The 24,182-nt window shown below is 40.4% G+C and overlaps 1 protein-coding gene across 1 annotated transcript in view; it reads right to left on the bottom strand.

Moving 5' to 3' along the window:
• DMGDH (dimethylglycine dehydrogenase) overlaps positions 1–24,182 on the bottom strand; it is a 62,580-nt gene that overhangs the window by 33,613 nt on the left and 4,785 nt on the right. Inside the window, exons 3-11 of the mRNA XM_046668569.1 lie at positions 21,448–21,546; positions 20,008–20,172; positions 18,459–18,663; positions 12,092–12,340; positions 10,041–10,239; positions 3,867–4,036; positions 3,334–3,487; positions 1,462–1,627; positions 867–997 (exon numbers count right to left, since the gene is read on the bottom strand). Coding sequence (XP_046524525.1) covers positions 867–997; positions 1,462–1,627; positions 3,334–3,487; positions 3,867–4,036; positions 10,041–10,239; positions 12,092–12,340; positions 18,459–18,663; positions 20,008–20,172; positions 21,448–21,546 — 1,538 coding nt within the window. The remainder of the gene's footprint in view (positions 1–866; positions 998–1,461; positions 1,628–3,333; positions 3,488–3,866; positions 4,037–10,040; positions 10,240–12,091; positions 12,341–18,458; positions 18,664–20,007; positions 20,173–21,447; positions 21,547–24,182) is intronic.

Below are 24,182 nucleotides of genomic sequence, written 5' to 3'. Positions count from 1 at the left end.
CAGTCACACAATTGCTTTGACAATCATAAGGAAAAGATAAAAATTCTAATGACAAGTATCAATTTCTAAGTCTTGATGAATCATTGGAACCCAGTTATAGGGTTTGTTTATAATTTATTGAGCAGTCCCTGGAGGTACATAAGTCTAACATAAAATGACCTTCTGGATTTTCACAAGGCTAAGCTAAGCTCACTCCCAACACTTGCAGTCATATTATTTGGAGCACATTATTTACATTGTTTTACAACCAGAGTGAGAATTTATCAGAGTAAGACATTGATTAAACAATAATATTTCAAATATTTTTGGAATAGTAGACCAAAGACTACAGACTTTACAGGAGACGAGATGGTAGACTAAAGGCTCATGTGAAGGATTGACTCGGTAGGTCAATGGCTTAGATCTAGCTGTGGGACAGAGAGCACAAAGCATGGAAAACGGAGAAGACGCCCAGGAAGGCAGCTCACTGAAGTGGACCGGATGACGGCATCAGAGTCAGAAGACTGGCTCGAGCAACTTACTTTAACCCAAACTCCAGTTTCCTATCTGAAAATGGGAATAATATATACCTCGCAGATATATCTTTTAAGAGAATAAATTGAGATAATGTATAAAAAGGGTTCTGACATATCGATGATGCCTAATAAGTGGGAGTTAGTAAAACCTATGGATGGATTACCTTGTTGAGGGGAGTGGGGACAGGGCCCCTCACTTCCAATAATTTCCTATAAAAGACATGATGTTTATTTGAAACAATAAGGTTTAAGAATTAAAGTTGTACTTTCAACTACTGGTAAAAGAAAAACTCAGTGCAAGATTGAGTCAACATAGTCCATATAAAATTTTCTGACTAGGTGTGCACTTACCTAAGATCATGAAGTTCTGATCCAGAACCAGTTATTAACAGAAACTCCCCAGGAGACTGATGGGAAACAGTCAACTCAGCATACACCCGACCTTTGGGTGTTAACATGTGACTTATATTTGTAAAACCCACCTACACAAAAGAATTTAAAATGACCTCAGGATAGAGTAAAAATCTTTTGTATCCTTTTAACACAACATGGAAATTAAAATATGGGTGCCAACAATGAAAAACATCTGAATCTTATCATTTATATCAATTGTATAAACTATCTATAAACCTAAACCCAAGATTGATTCTGAAGTTCTCAGATTAAATGGTCATTACAATTATTTGTCATAAAAATTACACTCCAATTTTGCAGTTCCTATTGACACAATTAAGCAAAGTTGTAAGGTCATGGGAGGATAAGTCATTCACCAAAAATTTAAATTTGAAAATTAGCAGAATACTCTTGGTCAGATGAATAGTTCTAGTGTTCATACAGAAATCTTTAGGTAGACGAAAATAACACATTGGTGTTTTAAAAATAATGAGAGGATAGAGAATTAAGCAGGCCAGAATCCTGGACCTTTTATCCCTGTAAGATTATTTACCTTTGGAATGACATTTGCAAAGAGATGGTCCAACAGTCTAATAGAGTCCTGGCCTTTGATGTTGAACTTGCCAAATGGCGACAGGTCAATCACCCCTACCCTTTGCATAACCTGTTTATACTCAGAGCCCACAGGCTCAAACCAGTTTGTGCGGCGAAAACTTGGCCTGAAACACAATGTTTGTCATAAAACAACTGTCATTTGAATAGTTTCAGAAAATTATAGAATAAGGATATCTTCATAAGCCCTATTCATGTAGAAAATCCCATTATCGGGGGGGGGGGAACGCAACCTAAAATTCTGTTCTGTAAATCATACATATATGTTGGAATCTGATTTTTTAAAGTTACTTATCTATCTCTTTGACCCACTTTATAGTGAGTGAAGTATTAATTAACTAGAAAATAAGATAGGACGCATGGGCACTCAGATCTGAAGAGCTTAGAAGTCAACCAGTCATATGGGTTTCAACTTTGGTTGCAAATTAGAATCACCCAAGGAGCATTTAAAAAATACCAGTCTTTTGGAACCTAATTAAATCAGAATAGAAGGAGGTGGAGCTATCGTGTTCAGTACTCCTGAAACAGTAACGCAAATATGAGTCACTTGCATTTCTTAAAATGCAGGCTCTGATGCAGCAGGTCTCCGGTGGGGCCCTGTATCCTGCCTTCTCACAGGCTCCCAGGTGATGCTCATGCTGTGGCCCATTCCTGGGTAAGCAAGAACTGGTCTAACAGCTTCATTTTTTAGAGAAAAGGCACAAAGTGACTTACAAGGCCTTTGCATTAGTTAACGATGGAGCCGGGCCTGGCACAAAGGTCTCCTGCCTCATTTGCAGGGTCCTTTCTACTTTACCAAGCGGGCTGCTAATGTGGTATTTGAACTTTAGAGCAGGATGCTAAGTCAGTGAAATGAGTTTTCAGTAGTTTAATGATTAAAATAGTAGGATAAACAGGCCAGATCCAAAGAGCACAAGGTGAAGACTAGGTCTGGCATTTATCCGAGTCATTTAGGAAAACCAAACCCATATGCTGCCCCCAGATAATCCAGACTGGCTACCTGCAGAGCCCAAATACATCAATCAACAACTGGCCCTCTACGAGACTTTGCACCATTTAGATAGGGTCTTAAAGTAGACATAACAACCTGTTTAAATAAGCAAAATGACAGGTCAAAAAGAAGGTAACTCAATTTCTAGATTTCTGATTTGTTTTCTCTTGGTTTATGGATTCTCAGGAGAAAACATATAATCATTATTAATCCCAAGTACAACAATGGCATGTAATCCAAGTACAACAATGGCAATAAATTTAGACAATTCAGAGTTGTTTTACTGACACGCTTTATGTTTCAGCTGAACCTAAAACGTTAAGTAAATGATCTTTTCCCCTAATGTATCAACAGTGCATTTAATTTGCATCACTCAGTGCACACACACTACAAAGCAGTTGCTTTGAGCTATTCCTTGATTAAAAAATCCATATTTTTTTTACTATTTCCATATTTGGGGATTCAACTAGGCACCCTAAACCAGGACAAATCTTTTGGAGCCAATGGCAGCCATGTGTGGATTTGGAGGGGTGGGGAAGGTTCCTCTGAGCTCCCGGAAAATACCAAACAGAGGCTTCACCTGGGCTGGTTGTAGGACTATCAGGGCCATGTGGTTCCTAGATATGGGCCAATGTCATGTGGGATAGACTAATGCCTCTCCTGCCAGAAAATAGTTTTCGTAGGAAAAGGCTCAATGCTCTTTGGAATGGGGTGGTGCGATGGGGCGGCAGGGGAACCAGCACTCCCCTCATGTCCCTCCATTCCAGGTCCGGAACTTCATTCTGCAGTCAGAGCCACCGGCAGCTTAAGTCATTCACTTACCTGTACTGAGTGTCCTGGCCGGGTTTGTAGAACCAGTGTGGCTGCTCCCAGCCCGCATGGAACCCCATGGAACACTTAGACTGCAGAATTTTATAAAGGCCACTGACTCGCTGAGTTGGCCTCCCGGCAAACCGTTCTTCTTTAGGATAACCAACTAGAAAAGCAAAACCGGTGCTCTAATGAGCATCTAACCAAACTGAAGATACTTTGAAGGGATTCAGACAATGGAAAACATAGTACTTAAAATCCAGAAGCATATATATGTATTAAATTTATGTAAAAAAAAAAAACCCAAAGCTGTCATTTATATTGATCATCAAATGGTAAAGTAAAAGTAGATTTAAAACTTAAAATCACTGATGCACGCCACACACTAAATATATACATTCCCGGTTGTGCCTTAGAGGAACAATGCTTTTCAGAATCCCTAACCACTCCCACCACCACGTACAGAATAAAAAGCAGCTAAAGTCAGAGGCGCTGCCAGTCAATTCTGTGCACACTTTGTAGACAGCAGTAAATTTGCACTTTACCAATATTGTTGAATCCATATGACTCTCTTGCTTTGGCCTCAGTGTACTCAGTTGTTGTCCATTTGCCATAGCGATTGGGATCCAATTCTATCAGATCAAAAGGAGGCTCTCCATGTAGGATCCAGTCACTGAGATATTTCCCTACCCCACCAGCGTGGACTATGCCGTATCTTTCAAATACAGAGATAAAATATCCTGTTACTGACATGTGTTGTTTTCAAATAATGAAATACATCCAAGCACTTTACAGGCCCTCGAAGTTGGAGCGTTCTGTGCTATTCAGAATACACAATCAACATAATCTTTATGATTTTTTCCCTCAAAAAAATACATGTTTAGGCATCCAAATTAAATGTGCCTGACTTGATAGCTAGTCTCTTCCCACAGCTTCAAGAGATACATACCTGCAAAATAGCCTATGACTCTTAGCTAGTAAGGATGCTCACTTTAGGAAAATGGGAGAAAGGAACTAAACAGGCAGTTTTGGTTGGCACCTTATCAGCCCTCTTGAGCTACGATGATCCTGACTGATAGGAGCCTTGCAGGAGAAATATGGACACTGTAGAGGGGCACGCCCATCTCTTCTCAGACTCACTTTAGTTCAGGTCCCCTTAGGCGATGGCCTTCATGCAAGGATCTTGGGCCATTATCTTAGAAGCATTCAGACAAAGAGGCACTCACCTAGGAACTTGTGGGGAGGCGGGGGAAAGGAACACTGGCCCCCATATTTTGCAATTAATGGGTCACTTGGTGGGGAGGGTGAGCTTATTTTCTATTTCCATATGAAGATGATTTAAAACCAAAAACATGATTGTGGCAAATAATTTGATATCAGATGAAGGGGTCACAGTTTAACACTGGCCATATGTAGTTCTGTCCACCCACTTTTGTCTAATGAAGGACTTTACTGTGGGTTTATCTGTGCTAAGTCAAGAGAAGCTTCTGAGGAACTGGATGAGCAGGAAGTCAAGGCAAGATGACCAAGAAAAGGAGCTACGTGAGCAGGCCTCAAAATGCAAGAAATTCTAGTACCCCAAATGACAGCAGCTTAACAGCCAGAATCACAGGTTCTAAGAGCTTGGAGGACCTTAGCAAAGCCTGGAAATGTTAACTAACTTTTCCCACAACAAGATACCAGTTTTGATATTTTATAAAAGTAAACGCCTAAATTTGTTACAAGGATATTACTCAAGCAGAATAAAAAGCCAGCAACTTACACGTCTCTGGTTAATTTATTTAAAAAAAGACATGGGTCATCCAAATTACCCACCAATAATCTAAGTTTCAAGAAAGCAAGAAAAATTACTAAATGTATGCTTAAAATAATTTGAAATATATGCTTAAAATATTTATTCACTTAACGAAGCCCAACACATGACATACAACAGCTGCCATTTTTGAGAGCAGGAATATTGTTTACAAGACTTGAAACTGTATAAAGTTTTACTGACATTTATTGAGTGCATACCACTTACCAGGCATTGTTTCTATCTAACATGTACCAGCTGACATTCTTTAGCAATTCTGTTTCACCAGTGAGAACACCAACCCGCACACAGGGGTAAAATGAGGTCACACAGCAGTAAAGAGCAGAGTCAGGATACAAACTCAGTCATCTGACCCCAGTGTACACTCCCTGTTATTGGACCTTACTTCTTCAAAGGTTCTCAATCTTTTTTCAGTGTAGACACACATGACAGATAGAATTCACATCCTTGGCAGACTCCTTGGGCATAGCCAGGGTTGTACTTCCGTTTTCTGTGGTCTCACTGCTACACCACCACATTCTTTCCCTTTCAACAATGCACACGAGCAAATGCATGGGGCAGAGTATTGTTATTTGAGGATAATCCTGAATCAAATCTAATTTATTTTTAAAAAGTAAATGTTTTACAAACTTCAGCTCTCTAACCTTTAACAAGTTATATGTAAAATGCCACACAGCTGAGTGTTATGAAACATCTATCGAGAGCCTCTGGTTTAGTAGCTAAAACTATGGAAGCACGGAGTAAGAGAGATCTGGGTGCGACTTTTGTTCTGCCATTACGAGCTATGTGACCTTGGACAAGTCGTGTAACCACCCTGAGCTTTAGTATTCTCTTGTGCACACTTTCTTTATAGTGCTGGAGGAGAATTAATGGACACAGCATTTAAAGGCCCATAGTAGACAAGCAATACCTGGTGGCGGCTGGGCCCTTGTATAACCAACAGAGTCTGCCTGTGCCCAGTCGATAAGATTTTCGCAAGGAAGCCATGTGTGAAGCGGAAGTGGAAGGGAACTTGAGGAGGGGACAGTCAGGTTCTTCTTCTATGTCTACCCTTAATCTGCAGACCCCGCTTCTTCTGAACGGCCCAGCTGCTGTCTTTTTGAGTGTTTGCATCTGCTGTTTAAGATAACTCTGTTAAACTGTCAGACGTTACATCTTTTGTACTCTCCCCTCTTGAAATTTGCTGTTTATAATCTGTTATAACCCAAGAAAACTAGATTCAAGTCAATAGAAATCATTGAACATTTTGGGGGGTATTGTGTTAGTCACTTCAAAGCAGAAAAACTTGTTAGAACTGTGACAAAACAAAAGTGAACCAGCTTTGACTGCGGGTGATCTGTGAGTAAGATAAATGAGCACTGGTGCATATATCGACAGTTTGCAAACACCTATTCCCTGGACTGGTTGTACCAGAATAACAGACAACGTGGAAATGCAGATTGCTGGGCCCCTCTCCAGACGACTGAATCAGAATCCACAGGCCTGGTATCTGCGAATCTGTTTGCTTGTTGGTTTTCCAACTCAACAAATCTTTCACGGGTCCCAGTGACAAATAATGGGAATTTCGCAGGTAAGATGTCAAGGAGAATGAAACACACACAAGTGACTAACCCCAAAGCTGAGAGTCTGCTTTTTAACATCCCCATCAGGCGACTCTGGTGCTCAGCCAGGTATGGGAGCCACTGGCCTTCAGAACCATGCAATGGATCACTGTTACAAGCCGGGAGGGGCAGCCAATGTGAGCATTCCATCAACTTACATAAGAAGTATTTTAGCAATCTCAACTTTTAGATAACAAGAAGGCCTTTTCGGTCAAAGGGAGTGAGGCACTTTGCCCACCCCACACCTGTCATCTTCCCCATTCCCCTTCCAATGTCTACAACCTGGGAAAATTACCCAGAGCGATCAGAGCAGAAGTCCGATATCAGCCCTGTGCAAATAGATACAATTTCTAGGTAATAAATAATTGGTGTTCTAAAGAAAGCAGCTTCCTAATTTCCTCAGCAATTAGTAACAGGTGTTCCATTAAAGTATAAATATCATGAGGCCAGGGATACTGTCTGCTTGTTCACAGGTCAGAACATGGCTTACGGTCAATGATTCACAAATCTTTGTTTACTAAGTCAATAATTCTGTGATTAAGTCAATTGCAGAATCAAAAATAAAATCCTTAGAAATAAATTTAGCAAGAGAAGCACAAAACTTATACTCTGAAAATTACAAATCATTGTTGAAAGAAATTTTAAAAGACCTAAATAAATGGAAAGACATCCCATGTTCATGAATTGGAAGACTTAATATTGTTAAGATGGCAATAATCCCCAAGTTGATCTACAGATTCAATGCAATCCCTGTTAAAATCCCAGCTGGCTTCTTTGCAGAAATTGACAAATTGGTCCTAAAATTTACATGAAAATTTAAGGGACCCAGAATAGCAAAAACAATCTTGAAAAAGAACAAAGTTAGAGAATTCACACTCCCCAATTTCAGAACTTAATATAAAGCTATAGTAATCAAGGCAGTGTGGTGCTGGCATAAGGATAGACTAATAGATCAATGGAATAGAATTGTGAGTCCAGAAATAAACCCATAAACACATAGTGAATTGATTTTTGACAAGGATGCTGTGGTATAATAAAAGTAAATAAATATTTGGTGTCTGTCCTCAGTTCCTAGCACAGAGCTCCTAAAACTTTTGGAATTTATAGTCTTTTGTATGCTAATGAGATGGCTCAATGGGAGAGGAATGGAGGGGGGCTAGCTAGCTTCAGAATGGGGGCTGGTCACCAGAAGTCCAATCACCAATGGTCAATGATTTAATCAATTGTGCCTATGTAATGAAACCTCCATAAAAACTCCTGAACAACAGGGTTCAAAGAGCTTTTAGGTTGGTGAACCCATTGATATGCTAGGAAGGTAGTGTGCCAGAGAGGGCGCAGAAGCTCTGCACCACAACCCTCCGCCACACGTTGGCTTATGCGTCTCTTCCATTTGGCTGTTCTTGAGTTGTAACCTTTATAATAAACCAGGAAACATAAGTAGTGTTTTCCTGAGTTCCATTCTACTGAATTAGCAAATCTCAGGAGGAGGTTGTAGGAACCCCCAAACTTACAGCTGGTCAGTTAGAAGTACAGGTGATCCCTGGAAGTTGCAACTGGTGTCCAAAGTTGGGGCAGTTTGTGGGACTGAGTCCTTAACCAGTGGAGTCTGCACTAACTCTGGGAGTTAGTATCAGAATTGAATTGAATTGTTGGACACTCAGGTGGTGTCAGAGAATTGGAGAATTGGATGTTGGTATCAGAAGCGGTGCCAGAAAAAAAATCACAGATGTCAACACAATTCAATGAGGAAAGAATAGTCTTCAACAAATGGTGCCGGGACAACCGAATAAAGTTGAACACCTACCTCACACCATATACAAAGATTAATTCACAACTGATCAAAGACCTAAATGTAAGAGTTAAAACTATAAAACTCTTAGAGGAAAACATAGGTGGAAATCTTCATGAACTTGTATTAGGCAATGGTTTCTTATATATTACACCAAAACTACATAAAAAAAGAAAAAATACACATTCTACACTTCATCAAAATTTAAAACTTTTTTGCTTCAATGGACACCATCAAGAAAGCGAAAAAACCAACAAAATGCGAGGAAAATTTTGCAAATCATGTATCTGATAAGGATCTTTTATCTAGAAAATATAAAAAACTCCTAAACGTAACAATAAAAAGACAAATAATCCAATTTTTAACATGGACAAAGGATACAAATAGACACTATTCAAAGAAGATATACAAGTGATGTACAAGACAAACACTCCCACGTGCACATGATGACATGTGGACTCTGTAGGTGATTACGTAAGCCCTCAGTTACATTATACCTTCCAGCCCCTTGTCTCCATCTGGTTTTCTCCCTCTAGATGTCCTACAGACCTAAACTCAACGCTTCAAACCCAACCTGTCATAAATGGAACTCATTATTTTCCTGGTTCTTTCTCCCCATGGCCCCAGCATCCAACCAGGGGTCAAGTTAGAAAGGTTGCCATCTTTTGCCATTTTTGTCTCTCCCTCAAGACCTAATGCAATCGATCACCAAATCTAAATAATTTTACCTCCTTCTCTCAGACCCCACTGCTGCTTCCTTAGTTCAGACCCTAGCCTCTCTACTGTTTTGGCAGAAGAGCACCCCAACCAGCCTTGCGCCTCCAGTCAGACCTCACTGCCTTATTCCCAGCTGTAGCCCAGTGCCTACCACTAGACCTGCCACAGAGCTGGCAATCATTAAATATGAGCTGAATAAATGGCCAAATAAAGTGTGGAACAAAAATAGAATATTAGAAGCTGTGACATGATAGTAAAGTGGGCTTGATATTAATATTCACCAAGTTAATGGCACAAATATTAGAGATGAAACATCAAATGGGTAATGAAATCATAAATAGTAAGCAACCCAAGGAATCACAAAGAAGCAAATCATGTTAGACAAACAGAAATTATGGTGAAAACTGCATCAGATATGTTACACATTTGATATTTTGAATTATCTTTGTCACATTGTGTTGTGAAAACATCCTTGTAAAATTGCAGCAAATTGACCTGTCTGAACATACACAGCATGAAAAGAGACACAAATAATGAAATGGCAAGAAATATGCAAAGAGAGTTTCAGGACATCATTGCCCTACTTTGTGTGACTCATTAAAACCTATACAAGTGATTAAAGCATTATATAGCCTGGGTTGTAAGACTGAAATTTTTCATTCCGCCAATTTCATGGGTCATGAAAAGGAGAACAGTTTCTACCCCCCCCCATTTTCCATTTTTGGTCTGAAAAATGGGACAATACTTATCTAAAATATGTGACTCTTCAACAAATGTTGAATTACATGGAAATACTCACCCAAAGCCTACAGCCACCCAGTAGTTTCTGACCCCCTGATGGGGCCCCACCATAGGCAGAATGTCAGGAGAGTAGGTGATAGGACCATTAACAATAGTGATGATGTCCGCCTTTTTCAAGACTGGAACCAATTCCATAGCAGCTTCAACGTGTTCCGTGATTCGGTCTAGATCAGACTCAAAGAGTTCCTTTCCAAAACCTGAAAAGACACACCCTTCTGGTCAGGACGCCACATCTGCACTGACAAGTACTCTGGAGTGACTTAACCCTCTGAATCAGCAGACATTTAAAGATGGCCTTTAAAGATGGACGTCATAAAGGTACTTCCTCTTGTCTTTTTTAAGTTCAAACTTAATATTCACCATCAATAGATGGTACCCATTATATTAGTGACAGCAATGCTATCTCTTGAAAGAATAAAATCATGAAAGTTAACCTTTTTAATTAATAGAACATTTAAATTTATGCATATTAACAGTTCCCAATATTTAACCCAATCGCAATTTTAAAAAGCAAACAACAATAATTTGGTTTGTCAAGAGAGATCTTTTGTCCTTCAATTAACTGTACAAGTCTGCTTCATCCTCCCAGGCGGGGGCAAATGGCAGTTTACAAAGTCATGTCAGGACATTGGGCATAAACGGAAAACTCCTCTAGGATCTAGGATGATGGATTCCAGACACCTCTTAATTCTCAGCAGGGAAGGAATGGCACAGAGGCATCCTTCCTCAAGACTGCTCCCACACATATCGGAGGGCTAGAATTCTGTGAAAAGATTCGGGGTCTTGGAGTACAACCATCTTCTCAGTCCTAAAAGGCACCATGATTGAAGGCAGGGCCACAGATGAGCTTCTAGAAGAATGTCTCTGCCTATACATGTGATTTTCCCACCCAGCAGCCAGCCAGCTGCTTCTTGTTCCTCCTGTGGCCTGCGCGCTGGGTCAGTGGCACGGAGGCCTGCAGATCAGCAGGGTTGGACGAGGACATATGGGCGCCCAGGGCCAGCCAACCATCTGGCTCTCCCTCCAACTGGAATCATTTAAATATTTGTTCAACATTTATTTGGAGGAAAGGCTGCCAGCAAAGGGGAAGAGCAGAGAGGGAGGCTCTGAGGTGGCAGATCAGCCCTCCCTCTGACATCAGGAGCTGTTTCGCTCAGGCCCAAATGTGCAGAGTCCACTCAGCAGAACTAAAGCCCTCAGCTGGCTGACGCAGCTTCCGTGGAAGGCACTTGAGTGATCATCTGTTGTGACGTGGGCAGAGATGTTCCTTGAGGGGAAGGACGGAGGGATTCCGTCCCTATCCCAAGTAGCTCATCAAAGAATAATTCTGGAAAGTACAATTTCCTACTTTTCTTTATATCCTCTATAATATTTCAGTGTCCCAAGAACATTTCAGCTCCTTTTATAGATTAAAACCTGAGGTACCTCCTTATGTGACCCAATCTTTAATCTGGCTCTGCGGAAATGTTTCATGAAAAACAGAAACAGGTCCTTCTCCCTTACAGAACTTGGAAGAGAAACGATAGTACCTCCTGCTTTAGCAGAGAGGCCTACACCCTTTCCACATCCATTTACGTAGTGGGGGATGGCTTCCGTTTGCAGCGCCAACCTACCCTGCCCTGTGATAGACCCTCAGGCTTGCCTTCTTAGCAGGCTGGATATCCTGTCCTGTTTCCAACTGCCAAAGCACAATAGCAGCTCTACCCAAATCTGGAAACCAGACCAAGCAGGTGGGGAGTGAGGAAACGGGGAGGAGGCAGGAGGTTGGTGTGGGCAGGTAAACATTACCTGGAAACTTCCAAAGCGGGGGGAATATGTTTCTTCAGCTTCTCCACCACCAACTGCCTCTTCTCTCTTTTCTCTTACTCCCTGCTGTCATTGTTCAAAGGGACGTGAGAACAGAGCTTCCCTCAAACCCCTTGCCTCCAATGTCCCAGGCTTCTGCTGGTCAGTATTATGGTGCCATCTTATCCTGTAGCCAGCCCCCAGCCACAGGGAGGATAAAATGCCTATATCTGACATGCACACACTTCCATTTCCTGAACCTACCTGGAGGGACTCCAGTGGTGACCCAGGAGTCCTGAACTTTCATTTTCTCCTGACTTTCATATGGACCAAACAAAAGCCCATCCCTTTCCTGTCGGAGGTAAAAAGATCCTTCCAGGTCACGGAGCACAGGGAGTTCTCGTTTCAAAGCTTTCACTTCAGGTATAGTGGATGTGACAAGATATTGATGCTGGACCGGGATGAGAGGATGTTCTAGTCCGATCATCTTACCAACTTCACGGGCCCAAAATCCTTAAATATAAAATCATTTAAAAATGTCACCACATATATAAACACACCACATCTGACACTGATAAAGCAACTTATGTTACAATAAAATATTGAGAAGACTTCAGTACCCATGGCAAAGTCTAAAGAATGTCATAACAACTTTAAATTTTTTGTCATTGCAAAATTGAATGGGGGAAGAGAAGACAAGACAATATTTTACGTCGTCCCAGAGTTTTGAAGATATCTATAATCTAAGAGAACTCCATTCCTGGGAGAGTATTTTGCCCATAAGCAAAGGTGGGCAGGAAAAAACCCAAACAATTTATTTGAAGGAAAAAAGAAATAATTCAAATATGTAAAATATACAAGTGTTGGTAAGAAAGACAATAACAGGCTGGCTCTACTTGCGGAACAGGGATGATCGGGCAGTGGAAGCGGCCCCATGTAGATGTGATTCACGTAGCACAGAACAGCCGTCCATCGTGAAGCCCTATAAGTCAGTCCCTCCGTCCCCAGGCCCTCCTCCCCACAAACTGTCAATGTTGAAAATTCCACAAATACGGAGTGGTTCTGTTAACTTGAAAATTGAAAATGTATATACTTTTGGAGAGAGAACACATTAAGTTTTCTCTGTTATTTAAAAAGTTTAGCTTGAATATGTTTGTAAGATGCTTTCTTGCGAAGGGCGTGAAGGCACCAAGAGTCCAGAGCAGGAGGGAAGAGCTGCCACAGCGAAGGGGAGGGGACCGTAAATAGGTGTGGGGGTTCCCATGACCAGTACTGTCACTTCACGGTGTGCACGGGCACTGTCTGATTGGTGGGAATGAACGTTATTTTCTCCTTTGCAAAGATGGAACCAGATAACTTGGGTTGAAAGGACCCTTGATTCTCTACCAGGAGACTCTTTGGCCTATAGACGTGGAGTTAAAGTCCAGAGAGGGAAAGAAACGTGCCCAAGGGCACATTGGAGATGCTGGAATCGTCACATCTCATTGGTTTTCTTGCTGCAGAAAGACTTTATTTTAAAAATCTAAGGCTCATTCACGTGTATAGAGATATATTAGAACCCAAAATGATGAAAATGATTATTTGGCAGGGATGTGGTATGGCCCGCCCCGCTAATGGATTATTCGGGGGGAAGAGATGCTATTTGCTTGTTTGTCTCACAATAATTTTGAGCAATCATTCAAATGATTAGAGAATCTTATTTAAGTTATTTCTTTAGAGGTTGTGTTCTCCAAATTTTTCACCATATCTGTTTCTGCATTTCTCAGAATCTAACAAGGAGTCCAGAAGTCTCTGTCAGAGCTGGACACAGAATCATTAAGTAGTCAGTCCTCAGACCCAGATTGCGTGCGCCTGCGTGCCAAAGTTTATTTCTATTTTAACCATCTACACATCACTCTTGTGTTTGTTGTTTTGTTTTGACCTAAAGGCTAAGTTAGTCACACTAGTACAATAGCCCCAGAAATTGGTGCTCATTTGCAAACCCAAAATCTTACCTGTGGGCACTAGAGCCGTCTGTTGGTCCTTTAATAATTTAGAGAATTTATTCTTTCTGGTAGGAAGATGTGAATTACCAATGTCGGGACTTTGTAGGAAAATATAGAAACGCTACTTTTTCTAATTATATGCACTAGAGCAGTCTTAAAATTTAAAAAGCCCAAATATTTAGCCTAGCAATTCAAACCACTGCAGTATCCTCAATATACTTGTTTCAATTAAAAACATAAATTGAAGAAAATAAATTCTGTCCTATTCAAACATATTTATGCATTTCTGAGTCTAATTGTTTTCTTATTAATGCACTTCATCATTAAAATAAAGTGGAAACATATACATAAGGATCATGTAACTAAATTACTCCAAACCCCAAAGCAAGCTCTATACCATTTTACCCTATGGTGGTGGTGTTCGTGGGCATTCTCTTCCTCTAAGTGTCAATCAAGTCAACCTAAAGCTAGCCAGGATTACACTTCAACCCCTGCTAGATCACCCACCCTCCAAGTTCAAAGGGAAGAGAGACAAATGTGGAGAAATCATCTACAATCTACCACTGTTAGCTGAAAAACACTGAAGAGAAGAGTCAATAAAAATGATCATTGGAAATGTCTTCCATTTTTTTAAAACAGAAAATGGGGTAATTAATAGAAATGGAGTTAAAATGAAGGATGCAGGTTTGTGGACAAGTTTACTTCTACTAGATGGTTTATACTGTGACAATGATGGTTTACACAGTGACATTCTCTGACCCAGAGTATCAGGCAAAATTAAGCAATTCTTTTTGGCTGAACACTGGGCTTCATGTTGGCATGATCCGATCACATTTCTGATTTACCATATTAGGAAAATTCTCAAGTGAAGTTTACAAAGTTATCTCAGGCTTAATGAGTCAATTGGAAATGAGGTCAAGAGAAACATTCATCACCATGCAAAGAAAAAGCTTGGATCGTGATAAACAGCCCCTGCCCGAGTCCCTGCGGGGCACCTGAGGGGAGGGGAGAAGGAGGGTACAATGAAGCAGCACTGAAAGCACGCCAGCCCCCTGCCCACCAAGAGCCAGGAGGGTCAGGAACACTCCTCTGCTCTGCTTGCTCAAGAATAAGGCTACTACGTTCTCTCTCCTGTAGGAACACCTACACAGGAGTGTTTCTCAAAAGACATTTTGCAGACCATCTGGTACAGACAGTATAGTACCTGGAGTACTTGTTTAAAATACAGCTCCCACCCAGACCACCAGAATGAGAATCTTTTTGAAGTCTGGGAAACTTCCCATGATGACTCTATGCACACTAGCTTGAGAACCAAGCTCTTTAAGAAGTCAATTTACCAGCCGAACAGGTGCTGGATGACTATAGAGCAATTGAAAGGAGTTGGGTAATCTTAAGGCTGGTACCAAGATGCTGTGGTAACCCGATGCTAGTGTTTCCAAGACTGGGGCATAGACTTTCAAGGAAATAATTTATAATAATCATAATAATTATTATTATCATTAAACTTAATTTTTTTAGTGCTTTCTGTGGTATTAGCCCTGTTTTGGGTACTTTATATTATTAGAGCATTTACTGATCATAACAACTTTTTAAAAATTTATTTATTTTTATGGTGAGGAAGATTGGCCCTGAGCTAACATCTGTGCCAATCTTCCTCTATTTTATGCATGGGATGCCACCACAGCATGGCTTGATGAGTGGTGTGTAGGTCCTCACCAGGGATCAGAACCCACAAACTCTAGGCCACTGAAGCAAAGCGTGCAAACTTAATCATTATGCCACTGGACAAGCCCCCTTAATAACTTTTTGAGATGGGCACTATTATCTCCATGTTACAAATGAGTAATTTGCCCAGGTAATGAGGTTGGCAATACATGTGTGTCTGGTAGGAGAGCCCCACTGCCCTGCACAACCCCGGAGACACATCAGCAGACTGACAAGTTTCTACTTTCAGACTTTCCTTTTCACGGATATCCGGAAAACTCAGCAGCCTTCTGTTATGGCTCCGCATAAGGAACTCCTAGCAGGTTATGGTACAGTTGAGTAGGTAATAGTGGCCTTGACGTCTTTTACATTTTGGTGATATGTCCAAGTCTGTATCCTGGTTACTTTAAGTGGATTTCAGAGCTGGTCTGAGGGCCTTGCCTGAATTTGTGAGGCGTCGGGTCTCACTGAGTCACCCTGGGAAACATCCCATCAGACACACATTCCCAAAGCATGTTAGCCTGACGCCTTCTGCAGAGGTTGCTTTTATTCATAAAACTGATTTTTGTTAGCTTTAATTCTAGAAGGGGGCATATCCAAAACTTTGCCCCCAGTTACTGAAGCTTATTTTTGGAGGAGCGCCTACACTTTAAATGAGGTTTTTTAGAAAACAGACTTACAAATAATTCACCACACAGCCCTCCACACCTTCCACGGAGTACTAATATGTAATCAGTTAGGTTTTTCTCTAGTAACTTTTGCCCAGTGGAAGAGAAGAGATAGAGGAGGAGAAGAAAGAAAAAGATATGTGCCAGAGATCTGATCTGAAGGAGATATAGAACTGAGGGCTGAGAGAGCATAGTTCTTCACACAACTTTCAACAAGGAGCTGCCTGCAGCTACCAAGCGCTGAGGGTGGGAAAGGGAGTCCCTCTGGCTGGGGAAAAGGCCTAGGAACAAAGGACGTAGAAGGACGCCCTGGAGAGCAGTTTGCCTGGTGCTGGCCTGGGCCAACAAATCCCAGGAATTCCGTTAAATTAGGATTCGTTTTCCCAGGCCAGCACCAGGAAACCTGTTGCCCTGGGCCTCCTGCCCCTGGCCTCCCTGGCCCCATCACCCGGCCAGACTTCACAGCTGCAGAGAATATTTCTCTGGTAACCAATGTCCTGGGTTTAGGTCAGAGCTCCTCGGAAATTATTCTTTGTCTTCAGCGATTCCTTATACCTCACAGTTTGTGGTTTAGGAAAAAAATTATGATAATGGCAATAAATTATGCAAATAAAAGTTTATCCATTTTAGGAAAACGATAGACAAATGTGTTAAATTAAGGTCGTCTATGTTATTTCTCAAAATACCAGTTGGGAGTGTGTGGCTGCCTGAAGCACGGTGTTGAGAAAAATGGCGTTCCTGCAAGCCCCTCTGCAATGAGGGCAGCGGTTGACTGGCAATGTCTGCCACCAGCGCTGGATATGGAAGCCAGAGATGTTTACTTGGTCATCACTATCACTGTGAAAACAGTCAAATGTTTTTACAGGCGGAATTCATGAGATCGGAAAGAAATTTGAAAGATTACAAAGAATCCTTGCTACTTGGAAAAAAAGGCTGAACAATATCATTTCTTTAGACCTAACAAAATTTAGACCAGGGGTACCCCAAGACAGCGAGGGGTGGGGGGAATCAGATGGGGAGGTGGGGGGGCCAGTGAAGTTCAAAAACTAAGCCATGTTTTATGCCTTTGCTTTTATTTTTTAGGAAAGTCATTTTACATTATTTTAAATTTTAAATGATATCAAAGAAGATATGACGTATCTATGCTTTTGAAATGTAAAGCATGGGTGAGAAAGATTCAGAAATACTAATTTAAATTCTTAAATACTGAAGACATGACTTTTTCTGGGACCACTAAACAATATTTTGTTAAAAAATAACATCAATCAGAAGTCACAATTTGGAGGAAAGAATCTTAAGAGTACATGTTTCTGGTATGTCCTTACGGCATGCGATTTAATCTAATAAATAATAAAGATTGTTTTCATTTTATAATTTAAGCAATGCCTCAAAGAACAGACCCCAAGAAAATCAGTTACTGCTTCACGCTTATTTTAGGGTTTAAATTAACCATTACAAACTATAGGTAAAAATTAATTATTAGCCCAGTTTAGACTGCACAAGCATTCTCATTTGCACAAGAATTTATTTTTGTGTGTGTGACAGTTGAAAACAACTTCACAGGCAAATGACCTGTTAGAAAGCGTATTGACCCAAGAATCAAGAGACCCAGGTCCAACTCCTGGCTCTGGCATAACGATGTCACTTTGCCAAGAACCACGACCTTTCTGGACATTGGTCCACAATCGGAAAATGAGTGGCTCATTGGATTATCTCCAATATCCCTTTTGGCTTCATTACTCTGAGTCTAAATTGTAGCAGAGCAAACTAAAGAAAAGACTATGAAACAGGTTTAATAATGTTCTGAAAGGAAAAGGGCTAAAAGTGTTTTGACTAGAGTCAAGTAATCAGAAATGGATGAGAGAGAACCCAAATGATCAAATCTGCTCTAAAAAGCAAATTGAGAACAAAGAGGATGCTCATGAATTTGAACACTAGAATTTGGTTATTAGAATAAAGAAAGAATGAACATAGGAAGGAAAAAGAAGCATAATTTGGCAAAACATGGTCTGGAGCAGATCATGAGAAGAAACAGCATGGAGAAAAATACCACCTTTCTACAGATAACCAAGGACGGAGTGGAATGTCACACTCAGAGCAGAGTAATGGAGGGAGGACTCTGTAGCTTAGAAACAGATAAAACATCCTCCTTGGGAGCATCACAGTGTTTCACAACATTGTTCATAGTGTATAACGTTACTTCATGGCTAAATACCTTATTTCTTTGCCACTTAAGAAAAGCTCACTAATTTAAAAAAAAGACGTGATGCTTACCTGCAGCATTCACAACTCGATTTGCTCTCATAGATCCCTGTGGTGTTTCAACATCCCATGTTCCATCTGACCTGGGTTTCAGAGAAGTCACCGGTGCAGGATATTTTAAAAGGGCACCATATTTCCTAGCCCCAGCAGCTAGGGCCATGGTTAGAGAGTAAGGATCAATGTGACCATCTCCAGGATTATACAGTCCAGCTAAAACCTAAATCCATCATAAGAGAGTCAGCATTCAAAAGAGTATATACTCAGTACAGAGTATAACTGCATCCTACCAGCAGATGTTTAATAAAATTGGCCATTAAAAGCGCATCCCGGCATCAGATTGATCAGTCTGCACTTATTTTTCCTGTATCAAAGCTCAAACTTAGGCAGGACTCACACTGAGAGTTAAGTGGACAGACTATTTGATAGAGGCTTCCAACTGCCTCCAACATCCATTCTCCCCTCCCCTGCAGAGCAATGGAAACCGAATGTTAATTTAGACACATGGCCACTAAGAACAAAGAGTTTCCAGTACTTGGCAGCTATTAGTTCCAGCTGGTAGCTAAAACTATGACTTAGTTCTAGTCAATGAAATTCAAATGAAAGTGTCATGTGGCAGCTTCCATGAACCATTTTAAAAAGATAACTGGCATATGCCCTTTGTCCCTTCATCTTTGTCCCTTCCTCCATCCTGCTGTCTGGAATGCAGACATGATGGTTGGACTCTAGCTGCCATCTTGGAATAAGAATACAAGAGTCACACTCTAGAAACAACAGAGCAATGATCTAGAAGGTGACTGGATTTCTGAAGTCTTCCTGGAAATGAGCCACCACCCAAGACCTGGACTGCCTAAATGAAAGAGAAAGAAACTTCTATCTTATTTAAGCGTTATTATTTTGGTTTCTGACATTTGCAGTCAGAAATCTAATACTAACTGATCAATTATTTATATTTAATTGTTTAATACTGTTAACAAATTCATATGTGAAATATATATCTGGTGTCAGGTAAATGTGTACGTACTTGATTTAGTCATTCAACAACTAATTCTTGAATAGTATCTGCTTTGTGCTAGGGATTGAGGCTAGGTCCTGGGGGGGAAGAGAGAATGATGGGACTCAGATGAGACAAGGAGAGAGCAATAGGAAGGAGTCTAGTTAGGCGTCACTCATTCAACAAAAATCTACTGAGCACCATTCAATAACACAGTCTTTCTATACACATATTTATCGTATAGGTTATTGTTTTCTCTGCAGTTCTCATACAAAGGTTTATGTATGGGAATCCCTAATTCTGGGGGCACAGCAACAGAAAGGTATTGATAATGTTTCCTCATTGGTCATAAGTGGAAAACTAATCAGATTTTTAATCAGCTTTTCATATTTCATTTAGCATACACAAAAGCCCACCTTGTAATTTACCCAAATTCCAGCATTAATCATCTGATTTTGCCATTTGAAATGTGTGCACAAAATTTTTCTATTTTTAATTAACTTTTTAAAATAACTTTTTCTAATCTTAATTCAAGTTAGCACATGGTGGAAATGCCCTTAAGATAAATACCTTACTCATGTTGAGTAAAGGGAACATCTCTTGAATTTTTTCAGGCTCAATAATATACTGTTCCGTGGCATGCCAGCCCGTCCGAGTCATCTGATATTTAAATTCATCGACCCTTACAGGAGTTGTAGCAATTCTGATACTACCTGGCTGATGGAATCCCACCACCTGTGACAATAATGTCAATAAAAACACATAAACAAATCATTATTTGGCACTCAAACATGGTTCTTCTCCAGCACAACGAAAATGCAGGTGTACAAGAAAAGAGATTTACTATGCAGTGAAAGAGATAACTAAATAACGTATTTGCATCTTATGAAAAGACATTCATTCAGCAACTGTCTACTAAGTGTTTCCTCTGTGCCCAGGGATGCTAAGCCCCAGGGATGCTGTAGTGAAAGAGAGGCAAAGCCCCTGCCTGGATGGAGTGCACAGTCTACAGTGAAGGCAGACAGTTAAACGCATCATTACAATAACATGCAATAGTGTTAATGTACAGAGGGAAATAAAATTATGTGAAAAAGAGAAGGACAAAGGATTTGAGGAGGGAATAGGAAGGATCAGAATGCTGAAGTGATGAGACTAAGTGTGAATTGAAATAAACATGCATTTGACATGTATTGAAGTCCTTCAGTTGGCCAAGCCCTCAGGTCAGCCCTGGGTTACAGAGATCCAGCCGGCAGCCTTTGCCCTCAGATTGCTCACAGTACACTTCAGTCTTAGCCTATGGATACTCTTTGCCTGCCACTCTATTTTGAAAGTACTAATAAATATGAGAAGAGATAAAAATAAAAGTGAGGGGCTTTGAGTGAAGTACTTTTCCAAGGCATGTGACAATATGGCACGCACATTATCAGATCCTTTGCAACCCAGTGGCTGAAAGCCTCTGATTTCCTGGTTTCTAGATATAATAACTGACAAAAAAGATATATTTTTTTAAAGATTTTATTTTATTTCCTTTTTCTCCCCAAAGCACCCCCGTACATGGTTGTATATTCCTCATCATGGGTCCCTCTAGCTGTGGCATGTGGGACGCTGCCCCAGCGTGGCTCGACGAGCAGTGCCATGTCCGCGCCCAGGACTCGAACCAACGAAACACTGGGCCACCTGCAGCGGAGGCGCGAACCCAACCACTCGGCTATGGGGCCAGCCCCCAAAAAAGATATTTTTAAAGTTGCTATTTATTCTTTTTTCGTTTAAAAAATCAAGAAGAGCAGGTGATTACATGGGTGATACACTTCAAGAAATTAAATTGATTATAAAGCAAACTCTGGGGGTTCTTTCCTTAAACTCTCATCAGATTTCTCTACCACATTAAACAGTTCACAAGTGACTGATGTCTCTACACACAGCTGTACACGACGATATCAAAATCCTGGGGAAACCTTACATATTTCTGAGAAACTGACCAAAAGATAATTTCAAATTAAACACATTTACCTGTCCAGTTTCTTCCTCCAGTTTCTCATAAAGTTTGATGCTATAATAATGTATTTTCTTCAAGTTTATTCCAGGATGAAAGTAAGTTGTTAAACCTGCCTTAAAAGTGGGGAGGAAAGAAAATATTAAGAAAAGTTAACATTCTCAAAATATTGCCAGTTTATCTGTTAAGCTGTAATTTACTGCTGGCAGGAAACAGAGAAGCAGCGGCCAGTCCTTTGGGATGAGAACACATCAGCACCAGCCTGAGCATAAGTTATAGGAACCAATTTGAACCATACAAGTAATGAGAGAGCCGGCCAACGAATATACACATCAAGTCCCTAAAAGTTATTAGGGAAAGGGTTGTTTGCAGATTCAGAAATGGGAATATTTAGATGGGAAGTTTAAGAAAATATGCTAGTAATAGCAAGACTATGTAGGTATGGCTTATGTGGACTCAAACCAGCAAATCAGGTGTGTTTCCTTAAGCAGGGGTATGGACTAGCAAAGAGTTTTCCTTGACCCAATCCCCACCATTCCCTTCAGGGGAGCAGCCCTCCATTCCCCTTTCCTAAAACTTCCAAAATTCAGGAATTGGAAAATACCTGGGAATTAGAGCCTGACGAATTGGTGAACAGACTTCTGTGGTAGCTTAACCTGTGTGATGAGCACATAAATTGTACCCCACAAATATCTGCTGTGTAAATATTGAATAATTACTCTCAGGAAAAATATCTAAATATTAGCATGCCCAAACCCCTTTTATCAACTCTGAAAGATGCAATGTAGTATCCAGATAAAGAATTCTAAGCAAGTACATGAAGCAGGTTCTCTCAATGAAGCGCCTGAGGACCCATTTTGCAGCTAATTTATCCTGGAAAGCTCATCAGAACACAACATGTTCAAAATAAAATCTGTTTAGGAGGATTTATAAGGTTCTTCTATGGTAGTAGTGGGTATTTGATTCTCCTGAACTCAAACAATTCCATTTAAAGTTCATCAATCATCCTTGATGGACTGGAATCCTCGGATTTCCATCAACTATGTGGTCAAGCGGTTGGACACACGCCAGAAAAATCCTGGCCCAGCTTTTAGGTCCTCTCATAGTGCAGCCCCATTACAACAGAACTGCAAGTCAGGCTCCCTAACTTTCAAGCAAACATCCCATTCTCCTTTACATGCTTGGTATCTCGTGTGCATGGCAACTTTTCTAGAGAATCCCTGGCCTTCAGGTATCTGACAGGGAACTCAATTGATCTTCCACATATCTCCTGTCAGATGAGAAGATTGAGAGCCACGAGCACTGGCCTAGGCTTCTGTTCACCATTCACTCCACAAGATCCCCTAAGCTTAACCTAGGCTGAACCAGACCACCAGAAAGTTATAAACACACACTGCATCAACCCCTTCCTCCCTACCCCAGAAAGCTATTTTCATAGAATGAGTTAATGGTCTTTCATCTGAAAGAGTCACATGGTTCATTTTTGTAAAACTGTTATTCAAAACATTTAGCCCAATGTCCATTGTTTAGGGAAGAAACTCTTCTAGGAATTCCTGGTTAGGGAAAAGCTAGCCTCCCTTCCTGAAAGAGTACACTTATTTCCACAGACCGATTCATACTACCCTAGATTCCTTGCTGCTAGGACAGTCAGAAGTGAGGTACAAAATTATGCTATTTATTTTTTTTGTATCCTATGTATTTTTTATCAACTAGTTTTCATCTTTTAATTTGTGTTTAAAAGTTGAGGTCAACCATATCTGTGCTTCTATTGTACTATCTGGCATGGTATTTATTGTTATAAGCCAGTCTTGTGGTGTGGGATGTAGGAAGGTTACCTTGTTTTTCTGCCCTGGGCTTCAGGAGGTATATATTAAATGAGAAGTTTGAAGAAGGAGAAAACACTGTTCCTACCTTTCAAGATTTTATAGTCTGACTGAGGTCATGAAACTTTCATACATGAAACAATGAAATCAAGAGCCTACGATTAAGTGCCAGAGCATATAGAAAAAGATAAGCACTAAGGGAACTGAGAGAAGAGAAGATGCTTGGAGGGTCAAAGACATCTTCAAGGAGGATCAGGAAGGGGCTCACCTTTGCTTTGAAGAAAGAAAATGATTATAGTTGGCGGAGAAGATAAAAGAGGGAAGATGAAACAGAGACATGAATCATCATTAAGAATTATAACCCTTTGAATAAAATAAGAATTTATGAATCCTTGCTGATATAGATAAATAAATAGGGAGAAGGGAAAGCTCTTCCTTAAAGCAGATTGACAATTAATAAGTATGAAAGGAACGATGGAGTTAGAAAAGTCATCAATTGATGCTGAAGTTAGTGATGTTCTCCCTCTCCCCCCAATAATCATTCTTCCTCTTTCATGAGCCTCTACAGCTTCAAAAAGCCCAGTGACTGACCTCCAGCCATCCTACGTCCCAGTGGCTCCATGCACTCACATACAATAAAGACGTGTGAGCATATCCTCTAAAATACGTGTATTTCTTTATTTTCACGATATATAAATATGCATTAGTATATTAACAGAGATAAAACATACAAAAATGACTTGAAATGAATTAAATACTTTAAATAATTTTTATTTATTGTGTAGAAAAGCTTTTGAATGTTAAGCTGATTAATATTTTAGCAAGGGCTATGAGATTAACATACTTTCTTACTACAATATATATATTGGATTAACCTTGGTAAAACAGCAGTTTGAAGGCCTGACTCTAGGTTTGTCTTATTTTGAGAG

This window comes from Equus quagga, chromosome 7, assembly GCF_021613505.1.
Source record: "Equus quagga isolate Etosha38 chromosome 7, UCLA_HA_Equagga_1.0, whole genome shotgun sequence".
Taxonomy (NCBI): Eukaryota; Metazoa; Chordata; class Mammalia; order Perissodactyla; family Equidae; genus Equus; species Equus quagga.
This window is presented reverse-complemented; position numbering and strand designations above follow the sequence as displayed.